At 38.1% G+C, this 19,025-nt stretch overlaps 1 protein-coding gene across 1 annotated transcript; it reads right to left on the reverse strand.

The window, feature by feature from the left end:
• Positions 1 to 2,944: 2,944 nt before the first annotated feature.
• Positions 2,945 to 18,804, reverse strand: LOC115433158 (CLOCK-interacting pacemaker-like). The gene is made up of 4 exons (XM_030154429.1): positions 18,475 to 18,804; positions 10,769 to 10,974; positions 10,491 to 10,669; positions 2,945 to 5,248 (listed from the first exon to the last, which is right to left on the reverse strand). Exons 2-4 carry the CDS (start codon positions 10,965 to 10,967, stop codon positions 3,962 to 3,964), a joined length of 1,665 nt encoding a protein of 554 aa, XP_030010289.1. The 5' UTR covers positions 10,968 to 10,974; positions 18,475 to 18,804; the 3' UTR covers positions 2,945 to 3,961.
• Between the last annotated feature and the right edge of the window lie 221 nt (positions 18,805 to 19,025).

The following is a 19,025-nucleotide window of genomic DNA, read 5'->3' on the forward strand; positions in this document are numbered from 1 at the left end:
TTTACTATATTTACTTTAGATGTTTATGAAAACTCAGTTTATTCAAAGGTTATTATATCAGAACAGAGAAAACTGAAGAAAAAGTTACATTTTTTTTTTTTTTTTTTTTTTTTAGCAAATCTATCATTAACTGAACATTAAAACAAGTCCATCTCCATCTCCATCCACTGTCATTGATCCAATTCCATGGGTTTTACTGGTGAATCAATGTTGTAGAAGATGACAGTTTCCATGGTAACTACGGAGCCTCTGAATGTCCAAATGGGTCATATCTGATGACTAAGGGATAATTTGTTAATATAAATATTTTCATATTTTAATGTTTTTTTTTTTTGGGGGGGGGGGGGGGGGGGTTTGCACTAAAACAGTGAAAAATTTGGAGTTGGCATTATTTATAATCATGTCATATTTTTTCCACATTAAACCAAGAAGAAAATTTGGAGTCATTATTATTTATGAGTTATTCTCATTATTATTTATAGGTCACCATGTTATTATTTTACTTCACCCATAAAGACCCAGCGCTACTTTTATGTCAGTTCCCACATGAAGTTTTCTCTGTATTTAACCTTTCTTAAGAGATTTATCACCATTTATTATAATATTATCCTCTATATTTTGCATTTTATCAGTATGAATAAGGTACTTTTTTGTATTTAATTCACTGATCATGTACATGTTCATTAGAGCTCAGATTAAAGTTGAGGGCTTTTTTTTTTTTTAATCAAAAACAGAGAAAACAGAAGAAAAAGTGACTTTTTCAACCAAATCTATCATTAACTGAACATAAACCCAGTGTTTTCATCCACTGTCACCGATCCAACTCCATGGGTTTTACCAGTGAATCAATGTTGTAGAAGATGACAGTGTTTCCATGGTAACTACGGAGCCTCTGAACATCCAAATGGGTCATATCTGATGACCATGAAAAGATGAATAACTGTATTTTTCACTAATTATTTACATGAATTGATAGAATTAATGGATCAACAGTTATTAAACAGTTTAGATCAGTAGATGCTTTTGGTCGTCGTAGGTTTGGGTCTTCATGGGTTAATTATATATTTAAAGCTAATGATTTTAACAGTCCTCTAAGAAAATGGGAGAAAAGACCACTAGTTGAGAGGACTGTCGTTTACAAAAGTAATTAATTATTTAAAGAAACGAGACAGTCTCAATAGATCTGTTCAAGAGAAGATTTATTGTCGAAAGGTTGCATTCAAGAGCATGTAAAGAAAATCCATCTCTGTTGCAAAATGGCTGATTGTTTCTAATTAGACGATAATGAAGCTCAGTGTCCCACAGCAACAATTAATCTATAATAGAATTAGTAAATCTGTAATTAAATCTAAATAAGCAAGTGCATGTTTACAAGCTACTGCATCACAATCTGTACACACTCACATACGCACACCCCTTCATACACACTCCAGACATTCATATGTAACTGAGGGAGAAAATCCAAATAATGCACAATAATGTACTGTCAAGCAAAACTACACGATTATGAGAGAGCATTTTCGGTATAAAATCCATTCAGTAATCCAACTACAGTGTGCAACGTCAGCGTCCACAGTCGTATCACACAGGATGCCCACAATAACATAGAAAAGAATACTTTATTTAGTGACAAAACCCTGTCTTGTCATCGGTCACATCCAAAATATCTCAAATCTGCTTTTTTGTGGCACTGTGTTTGTGTAAGAATAAGTCAACTCTCCAGAAGCCACAGTGGAGAAGCGTTTTGTTTTACGTACAGTCTATTAAAAGCTGTATTCATTCAAACAGATTGCACAAATAATCAGCCGGTATAGTTATGTAATCACAAATTTTGACATTTTGGTTTCAGTGACACTAAGCAGAAAGAGGTACAGAAAAAAAATTAAAGTGAAAGTCTCTACAATTTTTTTTTTTTTTTAAGAAAAGTTCATGTATTTTTTTTTAAAGTTGTTTAGGTTTTAATGTGCATTCTTCTTAACAACTAAGCACGTACTTTAGACTCAGACTGCAATATGGTTTTTACCAAATTGCGCAGCCTGACTTTAAAAAGAATCTGACTAATTAGATATTAAAGGTGGAGTAGGAGATGTTTTCCTGAAGCCGTTTTTTACTTTATTGCTTAAAATCCCCTTCACACCCCGATTTCAACGAATTAATTAAACGCTCTAACACAAATATAAAACATTTTAGTCACCTGTGGAACGGACAGGACTGAAAAAACACCATCCAATCATTTTAGCCTGCCCATCGAAATGATTGAACGGTGATATGTCTATCAAACTCAACTGCCATTTGTCCCTCCCCCCTCTGCTCGAAACCCTCTTTGTGCACAAATCACGCGTTCTCAGAGGTTTGGAGCAACTGTACAGGAAATGAAGCCACAGCCAGAGCTCAGCTATATTAGTTATATTAGGATGGAAAGTTCACCAGCAAACTGTTTAGTCACGAACATAAATCACTAGGAAATGTATCGTTAGCCAGATAGGTAGGGATGGGAATCGATAAGAATTTAACGACTCCGATTCCATTATTGATTTTGCTTATCTATTCTCATTTGGTGAAGGAATAAAAGTACAAACAGGTATGTTTGCATCAGCTATTTTTTGTATTTCCATCTCTGCACAGAAAATATAACATATACAGTATGTACAAATAATAACACATGACGGTTTGGGGGGGGGGGGGGGGGGGGGGCAGCACCATACAGTGAAAGTGAAACTTAAGACGCTTTACTAATTCCTCTATGTCTCCTGTTGTTGTGCACCTCATTTCCTTTCCCCTACCTTCAGACACTTTTATTTGAGGGAGCAGGACATTTCTTGCCCGCACTGGAACTGGAACAGGGCCCGGATGATGGCCTGGTGTTCACTCTGCCGCTAGATTCACAAGTGTTGCTAAGTAGTGTATCAAATATGTGACATTCCTGTAAATGAATCACGTGAAGTGGACAAATGTTTGAGCATATTGGTGGGATTTCAGCCTTTTGAAGAAATGGAAGCTTTGACAGTGTTCCAGTGGACCTGGTGTCGTCTTTTTGGACCGTTTCTGCCTCAATGCCATGTTGGCTACATGCGGCATGTGTGTGACATCATCGTGCATGTGCAACAAAGGCAGAATCGAGCAGAATCATTAAGCAGGCAGGCAAACGATTCTAAGGAATCAAGCTAATGGGAACCGGTTCTCAAAAAGAACCAGTTCTCGATTCCCATCCCATCAGATAGGTATGAAAGAGAATGAATGAGATACACATGGAGCCACAGACCGGGGGCGGGGGGGGATTGATGCTGCGCAGCATTCATGAACCCTCCGGAACAAGCATTGCGCATTCCAGTACTCTGGAGGCGTGGCTTCAGGGGGAAGTCTGAAGAAAGGGGTTTGGACTTTTGAAATGTAGCTTGCTTGAACCGTTTTTCCAAGATCTCCCACCCTACCTTTAATTTAGCAAATTTCCAGAGCCCTCACTTAGCATTTTATGAGACTTGGAGCTCAGTGTGGCCCCTGTAGTGCACATTACTCCATTTAAATAATCCTGATCCTTGCCTCCATGTTTTTCAGGTCAAAGATCCAACACAATTTAAGCAAATTAAAACAAACCATGAGGCTACAGACGCTGACACCTGAGTGGTGATAACAACAGGAGAAGACTCTTGTTTTGTGTTCGCCCTGTAAACATGTTTTTGGTGTCTATCAGCGTCTGCCAACTACATTATTAATTCATGTTCGATAGTGGACATATTAGACATCTGACAAATATAGACCAGTCCAAAGAAGGCAAAAATACAGACGGAAAAGAAACACCTGGAATTAAGAAATACCTGACTACAAAGTAGGAAAATATATCAATCATTTAACTGAAACCCAAACAATCAGATTTTTACCCTCTCACCCAGTCATACTGAGTTTTACTGACATTTCTCTCAGTTGAAATCCAGTATTTTTCTGCCATTCCTCAACATCTAGGTTAGAGCAGATAGTTATTGTGCGTAGAGCTTTCTGGTAAAATACTGAGCTCGCTTAAGTCTTTATCAGTAACCGCTTGTCTCTGTCCCAGTTTGGAGTCAGACGTGGAAAAGGAAAGAGAAAGGGAGGAGGACAGGAGGTCCAGAGGAGTGTGCTCCCTTTCTTCAGTTTCAGGCGAGGGGGCGAACAGCGGAGATGGAGGTGATGTTCCGTCGTCTATGTTTTTTTTAAAAGACACTAGGGTTGGAGTTGGGTTGATTGTAGTGGTTCTGACGTCCTTCTCCTTCTTCTCCTGATTCTGGTTCTTGCTCTGCTGGTTGTTGCTGCTGCTGCTGAGGGTTTGGACTTGATCTATGTGTAGATCAGGGTAGGAGCCCGACTCCGTCATGATGTGAACGAGCTTGTCGAAGCTGTCGGAGCCTTCGCTGTGTCTGGCCTGGGCCGCCTGGCAAAGCAGGTTGGTGTGCTGACGGAGCTGGGCGATTTCCCTCTCGGTGGCGGCGTTTTGCTTCAGCAGCTCCTTGGTGCGCAGCGTGATGGCCAGCAGCCCCGACTGGTTCAAGATCTCGGCGGTGTTGAGGAAACGGCGCTGGCGGGTGGAGGTGCTGTCCGGGGCCAGGCGGTAGGGGCTGTGAGCCGCTGAGGAAGGAGGGGAGGAAGACGGGGGAGAGGAGGACGAAGGGGAGTCGGAGGAGCAAGGCGGCGAGGGGGTCTGTGAGCTGGAGACGGACGGCGAGCTCACACTGTCAGAGCTGGAGCTTTGTTGGCAGTGGTGGGGTTTTGTGGTGGAAGAAGCCTGTCCGGGCAGCGGGCGGTGGGACGAGGTGGGAAAGGAGCTGCTTCGACCTTTATACTGCGAGTAGGAGTGGACTCTGGGGTCTTTCTGCTGGGGTTTTAGGAGATGGGTGGTGGTGGACACAGCCTCCCTCTTCTCCTCTTCAGTGCACACTCTTTTGCTCTGACTATGCCCTTCACTCCCGCTTTCTTTAACACCCTGTACCCATGATGCACTTTTACTCCCGTGACCCTCCTTCCTGGGGTGTGGTGCGATCCGCGGGTATGAATTCAGAATGGGCAGGTAGGAGTTCTTGCTGCCGTGGCCGCTTCCTTTCCTCACGTGGTTCTGCGGTGGTGCTACAGAAGATGAAGGTGTGAGGGTAGAGGACGAGGGGGCAGGTATCGCCGGCTGTTGGATCAGGAGCAGCTGGGTGGGCGCCTTGGCACCGGAGAGGCCGTGCCAACCTCCGCCCCACGCCAGGGGGCTGTGCAGAAGCTGATCCGGATTAGACTGTACCACCGAGAGGTTGGAGCCGAGGTTTATTTGATCAGCAATAAGAGACCAGACAAAGAGAAAGAGCAAAAGATGGGGAGGGGGTTAAAGTCACAAAGACATAAGCAGAAGACACAAAAATGACAACAGAAGAAATAAACATATGTGAAGGAGATGAAACTTTCCACAGTAATTTAAACCATTTCACTCTGAGTTCAGACTCCCAGGCATCTTTCAGTTCGATTTTTGATTTCATTTTAGTTTTATTGCATGTGTATACTGAGGAATCGACTGGATCGGTCTTTCTCAAAGGGGGGTATTTGACATTTTTTTCCATTAAATAAGTCATCATGTACCAATTACAAAAACAGATGACAATTAATGCTGAAATATAAAACACAATAAATACATTCATATAATAAAACTGACACTCCTAGTTTTATTGTCCATCATCTTGTTTAAGCTTTGGTAACATTTTAGGGACATATCTATTTTATAATATTCATGATGAGTTTATTTGAGTAATTAAGTAATTTTTTTTTTTGATGAAAGGTTCATTTATTAACTAATAAGTAATTTATTTATTTTTCGTATCAACGAAAGAGGCACTTTTCAGTTTATATTTTCCAGAAAAAAATTTACTAATCACGTTTAATATATGTTGGTGGTACTTGGCTAAAAAAAGTATATTTCAGGCGGTACTCCACTGTAAAAACTTCGAGAACCACTGGACTAGATTATCTTTTATTCAGTATTAACTTTACTTTTTTCATGTATTATGAGCAAAGCCTTGATAGAAGCTGAAAATATATTTACAAGACATTGTGTATTGAAGATCCCATATCGTGCAAACCTGTTTTATTCTTATACTGTGAATCCTGGGTATTTTTGATTTATATATATATATATATATATATATATATATGTATATATATATATATATATATATATATATATATATATATATATATATATATACATATACACATACATACATACATACATATTTATTTATTTATTTATTTTTTATTTTTTCAAGAGACAGGATATTCAGACCAAGTGGAAATACATGTTTTCATAACTTTAACAAGCTTAATATAGAATAACCTTTAACAAAAATGAGCACAGACTTGAATCATCATCTTTAAGTCTTCCATTATTTTGCAGCTAATGCATACAATGGGCCTCATGCAAGAACATTTTTGTGTTCCTATCTGAGCTCAGACTAACAAGCTGTCAAGTCAGTTCCACATGCTTATAAATGACCCATTTAACATGATGACTGTTTTTCCACTGACTGTCTGTCTACAGACAGCCTACTATAACAGATTGTAAAAATGCAAAAAAAAAAAAACATGACGAACACCACCTGTGCTACCGGCTGCACCAAACACAATGACTGTTAATTATGGAGAATATTGGATGTTTTTCTCCAAATTACTGCAAAACGTAGGTTCCAAGTACAGCAAATTAAATATACACTGAGCAAAAATATAAATGCACCAAGTACAATATTTGTGTAACATGAGACGCACGGGCCAAAATGAGCTCATGATGTCTTATAATTGTTACAGGGATATAAACAATTAACTGACTATCAATTAATTGTTGATACGAATTTGCTCGATTAAATTATTAATTGTCGGTTAATTGCCCTTTTCCACACCGGGATTTGTGGTGTCGACTGCCCAAACTAGGTTTCATAGCTGAGGTTGAATAACAGGGGAGTCACCCTGTCCACACCTGTCCACCTGTCCGAAGGCTGCTTGTTTGTCCGTGGTGAGACGCCACGGCTGGGATAGCCGGTCACTGAACCAGATCATGGCATTAATGAGATAGAATGGCTTTAGGGACATGGTGGAGCCAAACACTGACTGGCCCTTCTGTTTGTAGGAGTGGTACTCCCCCGCCTAAATACACGCACAAATGTGGGGTCGGTATTGGGTCGGAGCGTTTTCCCAGGAGGTTGGTCTAGTCCACGGTCATCTGGACTAACAGTGATGCAGTCACAAATGCCCATTTCTTCTAAACTGCCCCTCTTCAAATCCATTTATTTTATTGAATTTCTCTGCAGAATTTCTTTAGTTCTTCTCCATAAATGTCACTGTCTGTACTGTATCCAATGGTTCAATAAATCAATCATTAAGGAATATGACATGCTTTTTTCATTAAGTATATAAACAATATTTAGCTTTTATTCTTATAGACCCAATAGAAAGAGAAATTCTGGTTCTCGGGAAAATCGCTGCTTATCAATTGATCGTTAATCGATCGATATGGTCAACCAACTAATGATTAATGGACTAATCAATAATTTGCACCCCTAACAGTTAGACATGGTTAATTCTCTTGACTTATAGACAAACTTTGTGTCCATCTCTGTGAGCGAGCGCTTGCTCAGTGGTCCAGTGACCCCACCCCACAACACAGGTGTGTCATGTCCAGATGCTGCTCAAACAGCTTTAACAGTATTCAGGCCCTCCTTATACTGGGGACAACAAAAGGATGCCTCAAAATGTCACATTTTCTCTGATGTCACCTTACCACAGATGTCATAAATCATGCGGGAATAGTTCTGGATAATATCCCATAGCTCCGTTTATCCCTCAAAGAGGAGTGAAAGAACATTCCACGGGCCACAATTGCCAATATTGTCGACTCGATGAGAAGATGACGTGTCGCTCTACAAGAATCCAATGGTGGACACATGAGATATGGAGTTGTGACTTCTTTCAACCAGCCCCCACCGTGTCCACATGAATGTCCCTGAATGCCAGACGCCACTATCATGTTCTAACAGACAGTAATCTGTACCACACTGATCAACAAAATAAACTGTGTGTGATTTAATATATTGTGCAACACCTAATGCTATTAAAAGTTAAAGTGTCACATGGTGCGTTTATATTTTTGTTCAGCGTTCATGATTCCGACAACACATCTGGACTTAGTAGTAAGTGTTTTTGGACCTGAATGAATTTGTTTACTAAATCAAGCATGTGTAGCTTTACTAATTTTTGGTGTCTGGTGTTTGCATGTACTATGTATAAAACACTTTTTTAATCTTATTTTACTTATCTAAACATATACGCTGATCAGCCATAACCTTCTGCCCACTGACAGGTAAAATGGTGTTCATTCTGATGACCTCATTTCAGTGGGTTTTGTCAGTGGATCAGATATATTAGGGAGCAAGTGAACATTAAGACCTCGAAGTTTATGTGTTACAGAGAGCGAAAAGGGCCAGAGTAGGAATCTGTGCAACTTCAAAAAGGGAGAAACTGTGATGAACATATCACTGGGTCAGAGCATCTGCAGACCTGGTTGTTCATTTCCAGCGTAAAGTAGTTATAACCTACAAAAAGTATCCAAAGAACAACAACTGGATCTCAGTCACCCGAGTAGAACATTATTACCACCTGTCTAATATTGTGTAGGTTCCCCTTTTTCCACAAAAACAGCTCTGATCTGAGGCCTGGACTCCACCAGACCTCTGAAAGTCTACTGTGGGATCTGGACTAAGACCTTAGCAGCAGATCCATGAAGTCCTGGAAGTAGGAAGGTGGACCTCCATGGATCGGATTTATTTGTCCAACAAATGTTCAATAATAATTAGAATAATGGGTTAGATTTCTATAGTGCTTTTCAAGGCACTTTACATTATTCATTCGCTCTCACATTCACACTCTGGTGGTGGTAAACTACATTTGTATCCACAGCTGCCCTGGGACAGGCTGACAGAAGCATGGCTGCCATTTCACACTAAACGACCACCACCAAATATTCCTACACCAGTGTGAGTGACATTGTCTTGTCATTGTCACAACAGCACATGACTAGGACAGAGCAGGATTTGAACCACCAACTCTTTGGCTATTGGACGACCCATTCTACCTCCTGAGCCGTGGCCACCATAAATGTAAACCAAAGGACCAAAAATGAGCAAATGTTGACCAAACGAATGAACAAAATGGTTAAAAACAAATTCAACAGAATACGATATTTAACCAAATTAACTCAATAGTCAACACAATGAACAAAATGGACAAAAATGAACAAAAAAATAAACAAATCTGACCAATATATACTACAAATTATAAAAAACAAAAGCATGATTGTCAACAAAATGAACTAAATCATCAACACACTGAACAAAAAAAAGAATACAATTGTAAATAAAATGAACAAAAATTAGCTACAAACAAAAACAAATCTGCATCCACGGATCAGGTTTATTTATCCAGTACGTTCCACACATGCTCAGTTGTCCTGACGTTGGGATGTCCTTCCTTAATCCAGTTTTGGTCGGTTCTAACCACTGCAGATCAGGAACACCCAACAAGACCTGCAGTTGTAGGGATGCTCTGACCCAGTCATCGGCAGGTTACAGTATAAACCTGGTCAAAGTCCTGCAGGTCATTATGTTCATCATTTAGCTGCTTCCAAAACAGGCTTCACAAGCCTAATATAGCCAACCCATTTTAATGAAATAATCATTACTATCTCTTCTCCTGTCAGGGATCAGAATGTTGTGGCTGGTCAGTATAATATATAGTATCAGTATAATTCTCAATTATTTACCTTCCCAGCTATTGCTCCTACTTTATAATGCCTGATGTACTCGTAATTAAGCAAGATTAACCAGCTAATAAGGTCATTTTAATAGTAAAACCAATATGCAGAAAACATACACTCATTAACAAAATAACAAATTACTTGTTCTATTTTAATTTTATGCTCCTGAATGCTGCTGAATTGAGTTTATCATATCGTTAGCCTCATAGCATAATTGCCAAAGTCATATTTTTGGCCACATTATGATATCTACGTAACTTTACTCTCCTAACGCTGCTGCTTCATTTTACGCACCTATCCCAGTTTCAATCCAATCCAATTTATTTCTATAGCACATTTAAACAACAAGAACAATAAAACAATTAAAAGAAATACTAAAAACAATAAATAATTACATAAAACTACAGGAATGCTCTAAATAACACAAAATCAAATGGTTAAAAAGTAATAAAATCAACAAAAGTAAATAAATAAATAAAGAACACAGAGAACCACACAACTCACGCGGAGTTAAAAGCCAGAGAATAAAAGTGGATCTTAAGACGAGACTTAAAACACTCCACTGTGGGGGCTGTTCAGATGTGAGGGGGCGGGGCAATTTGGCCAAAAATATGACTTAGGTAATTATGCTATGAGATTAACGATATGAGCCAGCAGGTTTTTTTTCTGTAACTGAATAGCTCACCGGCTTGACCATCAGGTTTTTGATGACATAAACCGGGGTCATCTCCTTATAAGGAGGCATGCTGCGGCCGGGGGTGTTCCCACCGCCGCTGTTGGAGCTTTTGCTGCTTCCGCTCTGACGTTCGCTGACACTGCTGCGCTGGTCATCCACATCAGTGTGCACCGAGTCTGAGCCGGCCTCTGAAGGGGAGACACAGACAGGAAGTAACAGAAGAAGAAGGTGATGTGATGACCAAAGGAGAGGGTGGGGAGTGGGGGGGGGTCGTGTAAGACACTCACCTGAGTATCCTGAGTCTTTCTCTGAGTCCTTCTCTGAGTCACACCTCAGCATTCGGTTGCTCATGTCACCCATCCCAGGCTGCTCCCTGTGGGCGCCGCTTTGGGATGCCCGAAGGGTGGCACTGTTACTCTTATCCTTGGCATTCTTTGAGGTGTTCCGGGTGGGCCGCTCCCCAAAATGCCCCTGTTCCTTTGGCATTCCAGACCTTTAGAAACACACATGCAAACAATTTTAACCCTTAAAACCCCAAACATCCACCAGCAATCTAAACCATCTACTGATCTAAAATGTTCCTTTCAGTACCTGCAAAATACAGTTTGTCATCTTTTCATGGTCATCAGGTATGACCCATTTGGACCAAGGTTATTATCATTAATGAAAACTAACAAAATGATGAAAACTAGGGACGTCCTGATCTGATCTACAGATCGGTATCAGCTGCCAATCTTTTTCATGCATAAGTGAGAGAATTTACACGATACAGTATGCACTCAGTGAAAATTTAATATTATTATTTGCTGTTTTTATTTGTGTTTTTGAATTGGCCACACACAAAATACATGAGTTAAAGTTAAATGACAGGGCATTTTGTTTGTCTTGTTTATGACTTAACAAATAAAGACCCAAGTACCAACAGGCAACCAAAATCATTTACTGATATAAAAAGTTAAATAACAGTTGAGCCACTAATTCTATCGATACATGTAAATAACTGGTGTAAAATACAGTTTGTCATCTTTTCATGGTCATCAGATATGACCCATTTAGTCCAAGGTTATTATTGTTAACGAAAACTAACAAAATGACGAAAACTAGGGACGTCCTGATCTGATCTACAGATCGGTATTGGTTGCCAATCTGGCATTTATTAGAAGATCGGATTGGATTTAGTCATAAGATCGGGCCGATCTGGGCCTGGTTCGGGAAGGGGGAGGGACAAAAGTCCTGCCCCCTCAAATTAAAGTTTCTGGATGTAGGGAAAAGTTGCACAACAGCAGGAGGCTTAGAGGAACTAGTAAAGCATCTATAAGTTTCACTTTGACTGTAAGGTCCGGTTGTGATGCGCGAGTCTGGTTTTTTTCAACCCGCAGGGCTTTTGTGAAATTATTTGACCCGACCCAACCTGCCCTGCAAATAAAATGACATTCTTTTGACCCGCCCCAACCCAACCCATGAGTAACCCGCATCACATCACTAATGCCCGGCACTGAACGCACCCTCATATAATACCTGGACAGACCTGTCCATAGACACACTACAGCAGTGGAAAATAGAGGGTTCTAATTTGTCCACAGTCTGAATTTGAAAAGTGCAAAAATTATACTAAAGTTATTAAAAATCAAAGGTGTCATAGTTGTTCTAGTTCAGGTTCCACATTCAGCCCAATTGTGATCTTCAGTAAAATAATTGTATAATACCCTATAAATAATGACTCCAAATTTAAATCAAAATTTAATTGTTAAAAGTCAGTACTGGATCGGTATTGGATCGGTACCTGCAAAACTAATCCCAAAAAACATTTGATCAGAAGCAAAAAAATCCAGATCGGGACATCACTAGTTAAAATGTTACATACAGTCATGGAAAAAATTATTAGACCATCAAAAGTCATCAAAAACAATGATTATGCAATCAAGTACTAACTCCTGGGTGTATCATGTGACTAAAACAGACAGAAAAGAAAAGTACTGGTTTTGGCAGTACCAGGGTTTCTGCAGGTATCAGCAAATCTAATTTAATGCTTTTTATTACCACTTTAAACAAATTTAATGCCCATGTCCAACTGCAGATACAGTTTTATATATAGTTTTATGTCAGTTTACTGTCAACAGGCTTTAACCAGGTTCTGAATAGTTCCTCCTCCAATCACTTCTGCTGAAACATGCATTTTCTCATTTTTAAGACATTTGCTAATATTCCCACGGCATGAACACACTCACAGCACGTTGAATTCCAAGCATCCTGCGTTGGGACTTCATGTATCGGTCATAAACAATAGCCAATTAAAGGGTTCCACCTGTCAATCATCACACTATACTTCTGATTGAAATTATTAAATGTTCATATAATGAAAATAAATTGTGAATAACAATGCTTTTTTTCCATTCAGTGTATTTAATTTTTTAATGCCTCTGGACATCAAATTTAATATTTTTTTAATGGCTTTTAAGGCTTTAATTTTCACAAAATCTGTTTAATGACTTTTAATGCTTTTTAATGACCTGCAGAAACCCTAAGTACAATGCCATAGCTATTGATGTAAGAACTGAAGTGATTTTGGTTAATATAAAGAAAACATGGAAAATGGATAGATATCAGCTCTGAAATTAAACTACTCTGCGCTATTTTTGTTGTTATCATTATATTTGTCCAAACAAATGTACCTTTAGTTGGACCAGGCATTAAAATGAACAAGAAACTAAAGAAAACAAGGGTGGACAAATATTTTTTTTCCACGACTGTAAGTTAGAACATATTAATCAAGCAGAACTGATAATTATGCCATTATTACATCCACCTCAGATCCTGTCCTCCTCCCTGAGTCTAGTCTGACCCATGTCACTCCCAGGTCACAGAATTAGGTGTCGAGACGGTGCAGATAAAGGTCTGGCCAAGGACTCTCCCACAAAGCATGACCTGTGCTTCTCTGATTATATCTCTCCACTTATTGTGTGTGTTGTGAAACCGGGCGCCGAAGCTGAGCCTTGACTCTGATAGCATGTCTCCGTTGGGTTGATGTGTGGAAGAACTGGTTGATTCTGGATACGGACCAGATCCAGCCAAAGCGAACATCCGTTAAGAACTCTATTTTATGGAAGTGTTTACACAATGTCAGTATCACTTGTAGAAAAAAAGATATAAAAATGTAATCAATATAAAATGAAACCTAAAAAAGACTGAAATGTGTAAATGCACTATTAACTTTAACCTTTACAGGTCTGCGGTCATGGCTCTGTGACTGAATCACATGACATTTTCAACACGTCATGGCATTGGAAGTCAGTCACGTAGAGTCACGTAGGGATAATTGCATTCCAAAGTGCGAACTTGAAACACTCTCCCACTTTTTATTTGATGTTGCTAGAGCAAACACAACCGGAAATATCAGAGATATGATGGTTTAAAAACGGAACAAACAAACGACATAGCATTATTATAGTGATATAAAGCAAGCGTTATATTTCTATGAGCTATTGTGCAAACATTCTGTACTACCTCAGTGTGCTAGTGATGTTGAAGCATATATTACATAAACCAGTCTTGTAGCATCATTGTAATTTTAATTTTACAGACTGTTTTTTAATGTTTGTTTATTGTTTGTAAAGTTGTCAAACAACTTGAATAAACAGAAGCTAAAAAAAAGAGTAAATTTGGCTCTATATTAAGTTTGGAGAGCTCTACCCAAAGAGTAACTTTTGCTCTTTTTAGAGAGGGACCAAATGTTATCTGAGGAAAAATCTTCTTCAATTTGAGTAAATTTTACTGTGTAGCAAACCTTGCATCATTTTGCTTATTGATGCTGCATTGTACAGTTAAAAATTATAAACACACCCTACATTTGAGCACAAGTATCTACTTTGTTCTCCTAACGTTTTAGTTTTATTAACAGGAAAGTTACTTAACTTTAACTCCTGTCAGAAGGGACGGTTATCGTTTATATTTATCTTTGTATAATGGTTCACCTTTATGACATCAAGACCAATTTTAACTGGAATTGGAACAAAAATAAACACAAAAGTGATGGCGAAAAGGTGACAAAAAACTGGGAGATGTAATTCCACCACAGTACACACAAGTTTCAGCCATTTGAGCAGGGTTGTCAAACATATATTTTAATGTTTCTGCCAACAGAAAATACATTGAGCCTGTTATTTTTTTTTTTTTTTTTTTTTTTTTTTTTTCAAAATACAACTTGGTTAAATTATTTCAGTATGTGTGTGTAAGTACTTTTTGAACATTCTGAGCACATTTCAACAATACTGTGATAATAATGATAACCGTGATATAAAATTTTCATATCGTTACATCTCTACACTGAAAATATAAATGTTCAAGAGTGTCACTCTAATTTTAGTTCCAAACTCCACTCTCCAAAATTTTAACAATATTATGCCTGTTACTAAATGTTTTGTGCATTTGTAAATCCACTGCAATCTGTACTACACATGTATAAATGATAAGTCGAGGCATAATATTGTCAAAATTGCACTTATTTTTCTTGATAAATACCAAGTTGTTCAGATTATTCACATTTTTTGGAAGGGTAGTTTGCAAGTGTAAATATTTTTATAATAAAAAAATTGGAGATCTCATTCAATACAGGGTATTATGTTACTATTTTACTGGCCCTACTTGAGATAAAATTGAGTTGTATGTGGCCCCTGAATTAAAATTAGTTTGACACCCCTGCATTAGAGTAAGAACAGATATGATAGGTTTCACTGTTACTGTCAATAACAAAATTTGTAGAGTAACTAATGAAATGTGTATTGCAATATAAATAAGAAGAAAATCATGTATCAAATGGAACAAAAAAGTAAATAAATAAATATTCACTACTCAAACAGTTCTTCTTCAGGGTATTTTTCCACAAGTATCTAGACTTCTACTGCTGTAAAGAATGTGTGGAATTTTTCCAACCCTTGTAATTAGAGACTGAACAGAAGTCAAGTGTGTTTTTCCACTTCTGTCTAAATAAATACAAGTAGTGTAAGCAGGATTGTCTAATGCCTTAAACCACATCACCACAGTCCACATTTGGAGATCGATAGGTTGTGTATCTGTTTATAAATGGTCCCTGGGGGGGTCACTATGAACTCCACCACAAACCACCAGACCCCCCCATGGGCAGATTTGAGCAGAACATGAACCACGCTGCAAAAAAGGAACATCTGACCTAGATTTTTATATATAATATTTATCCTGAATGATCTTTTTTTTTTCTTTAGGTTTATTTACTTATTGAGACTTAGTCTTGTAAAGATTATTTGATTTGTTCCAAGAATTTTCATCTTGAGCAACGCCATTTAGATATTCCAACTAATTTTAAGTACTATTTATAACAAAACCAGCTCCATTATCGGAGGATGAGTATGGAGGACACAGTAAACATTTGCCCTCAAGACTCAAAACAAATATATTCTGCTTAAATAAAGACCAGTGCTACTTTTGTGTCAGTTCCCAAATGATTTTTTTTCTCTCTATTTAACCTTTCTTAAATGATTTGTCACCATTTATTATAATATCATCCCCTGTATTTTGCATTTTTCACTGTAAAACACGTATTTTCTCATATTTATTTTGCTATGTTTTAATTGGACGTTCATGAAAACTCAGAACAAATTCAATGTTGTTACATCAAAACAGAGAAAACAGAAGAAAAGTGACTTTTTCATCAAATATATCAATAACTGAATGCAAAAACAAATGCCTCTGTCCACTGTCATTGATCCAACTCCATGGGTTTTACTGGTGAATCAGTTTTGACAACATCATGTGTATCTACAAAGGCACAAAACATTTAGTAACAGACATTATATTATTTAAATTGCACTTAATTTTCTTTAGATATTTCAAGTCGGTCATATTTGTTCAGGCTATTCACATTTTCTTGTTAAGGGATAATTTGTTAATGTAAATACTTTCATACTTTAATGTTTTTGGGGGGGTTTGCACTAAACCAGAGAAAAATTTGGAGTTGATATTATTTAAAATCATAATGTCACATTTTTTCCCCCACATTAAACCAAGAAGAAAATTTGGAGCCATTATTACTTATGACTTATTTTTCTTATTATTAATAGGGTACTATGCTGTTATTTTACTTAAACCATAAAGACCCAGCGCTACTTTTGTGTCAGTTCCCAAATGAAATTTTCTCTATATTTAACCTTTCTTAAGAGTTTTACCACCATTTACTAAAATATTATCCTCTATATTTTGCATTTTATCAGTATAAATAAGGTACTTTTCTGTATTTAAGTCACTGATCATGTATATGGTCATAAAAGCTCAGATTAAAGTTGAGGGTTATTATATCAGAAACACAGAAACCTGAAGAAAAAGTGACTTTTTCAGTCAAGTCTATCATTAACTGAATATAAACCCAGTGTGTCCATCCACTGTCATTGATCCAACTCCATGGGTTTTACTGGTGAATGAATGTTGTAGAAGATAACAGTGTTTCCATGGTAACCACAGAGCCTCTGAACGTCCAAATGGGTCATATCTGATGACCACGAAAAGATGAATAACTGTATTTTACACAAATTATTGACATGTATTGATAGGATTAGTGGATCATCAGGTATTAAAACAGTTTATATCAGTAGATGCTGTTGGTCACCAGTTGTTGTTTGGTATTTTAATAATTTCATCATTCTATAATCCTTACATAATAGTTTCTTCTTTTAACCCTCTGGTATGCTGTCCAGCAAGGCCCTTACTAAGCACCAAGTGTAACACTTGTGGAATAATGTCAAAAATTTTTTCATACCGTTTGTTTTTAATTCTTTTACACTTTTTTCTATTTCATCAACTTGAGCCATAAATAAAAATACCAAATACTCAATAATTGTCACATTTTTTAACCCTTTAAATGCAATGTTTGTATTGTAAACAAACCATTTTTTTTTGGATGCAAAAAACACAAAAAAATAATTTTTTTCAATATACAACATAAAAAGTGGATCACATATTTGATTTTTGCAGCCTGGCATATGTCAGTGATTAACAGCAATATTGGTTAATTTGCATTATTATTTTTGGCGCTAGGTCAAATGTTCAAAAATACTAGCATGTGTCACCAAGTGTGCCAAAAATGCACACCTATAAATCAAAGTATTAAATATTATATATTGATTTATTTTTCTGCTCTAATTTGATTTTATTTTTGTAAATCAAGGTCAGCCCTAATCATACATATCAAATGGAAGAAATAGTGCGTTTTAGGCACACTTGGGAGAGAGATGCTAGTCCTGTAATTTTAGTGCAAATTTTAGTTGGTGGCCAGAATTTTAAAGATCATGCAAAAATGAACAACTTTTGAATTCTACCCTTATTTAAATTGTGAAAAATAATATTAAGTTTTTAACAAGAAGTGCAAAGTGTGCTTAAAAGGCGCACCTGGATACTGGAGTGTTAAGAAAACTCGATAAGTGCAATTTTCTGACTGCACTGGTAGATAATTGTACTTGAAATGAAGACATTTTAACCCAATACTGAGTTGAGTTTTCCTTTTTTGTATATGCCTTTGTTTTTTTGTTTGTTTGTTTGTTTGTTTTTTTTTAGCAGTGCAGGGATACAACTCTATTTATGGATGCCAGGTAAATAAAGGCTACTCTGACAGCCAGTCCATTCATGAGTGTGTGTTCTCCTCCTGAGCCTCGTGTGTAAACAGAACAGCATGCACATGCGGATGAGGCTGCAGCAGGAGGAACTTGATAAGATGGTCCCTGGCAGGGATGTACAGTCCCACCCCCAGCCGTGTTATGTAATAGACTGCTGCTCCATGAAAAAAGAAACACATGGAAACACCTCAGTCCATGTCTACAGAACAGTCTGAATGCACAACATGAAAGTATTTACACTGTTTACAAGGTTTTATCACTGAGAAAATGAAAGAGTGTTGGGAAAACAGAGGCCCAGGCGGACGTTATGTCACAGGGTGAAAGTTTGGACAGTGTTGGAAAATGAGTCCACTTACCGGTCAGTGTTTCATCCGCAGGATAAGAGGAAACAGTTCACTTTTGGCAGAAGAAAAACATGTCATCTCCAGATGTAGGAGGCAGATCTTCCTCCAGTCTGACTTTTACACATCCATCCTGGACACAAACACACCTCTGTCCTCCCACGTGCACGAGTGACCACTACACAGACTCAACCCGGACACGAGCCAGGGTTCGGCGGACACATGGTGAAGCTGCCCTCGGCGAAGTCCTAGTATTAGTCCTAGTCCTGGTCCTGGTCCTGGTGCTGGAGACCCGTCCGGTATGATCATGTACTCAAAGCATCCATGATGTTCCTCAGCGTGACCCCGCCCACCCCCCTGTCTGAATATTAATGAGGCTCGCGGCGGCTCGACGGTGACGCAACCGCGGCGCTTCGGCCAATCCCGTGCCAGGACACGTGTTTTGGTGGTGACGTCAGACAGTCCACGTGAGGGGTTGCGTTTGGAACTAGTATGGCGCGTTCATGTACATCATGAAATTTTAAAATATTACACATGGCCAAAGTTAAGATCATGCGTAGCGATGT

This window comes from Sphaeramia orbicularis, chromosome 14 (genome assembly GCF_902148855.1).
Source record: "Sphaeramia orbicularis chromosome 14, fSphaOr1.1, whole genome shotgun sequence".
Classification (NCBI taxonomy): Eukaryota; Metazoa; Chordata; class Actinopteri; order Kurtiformes; family Apogonidae; genus Sphaeramia; species Sphaeramia orbicularis.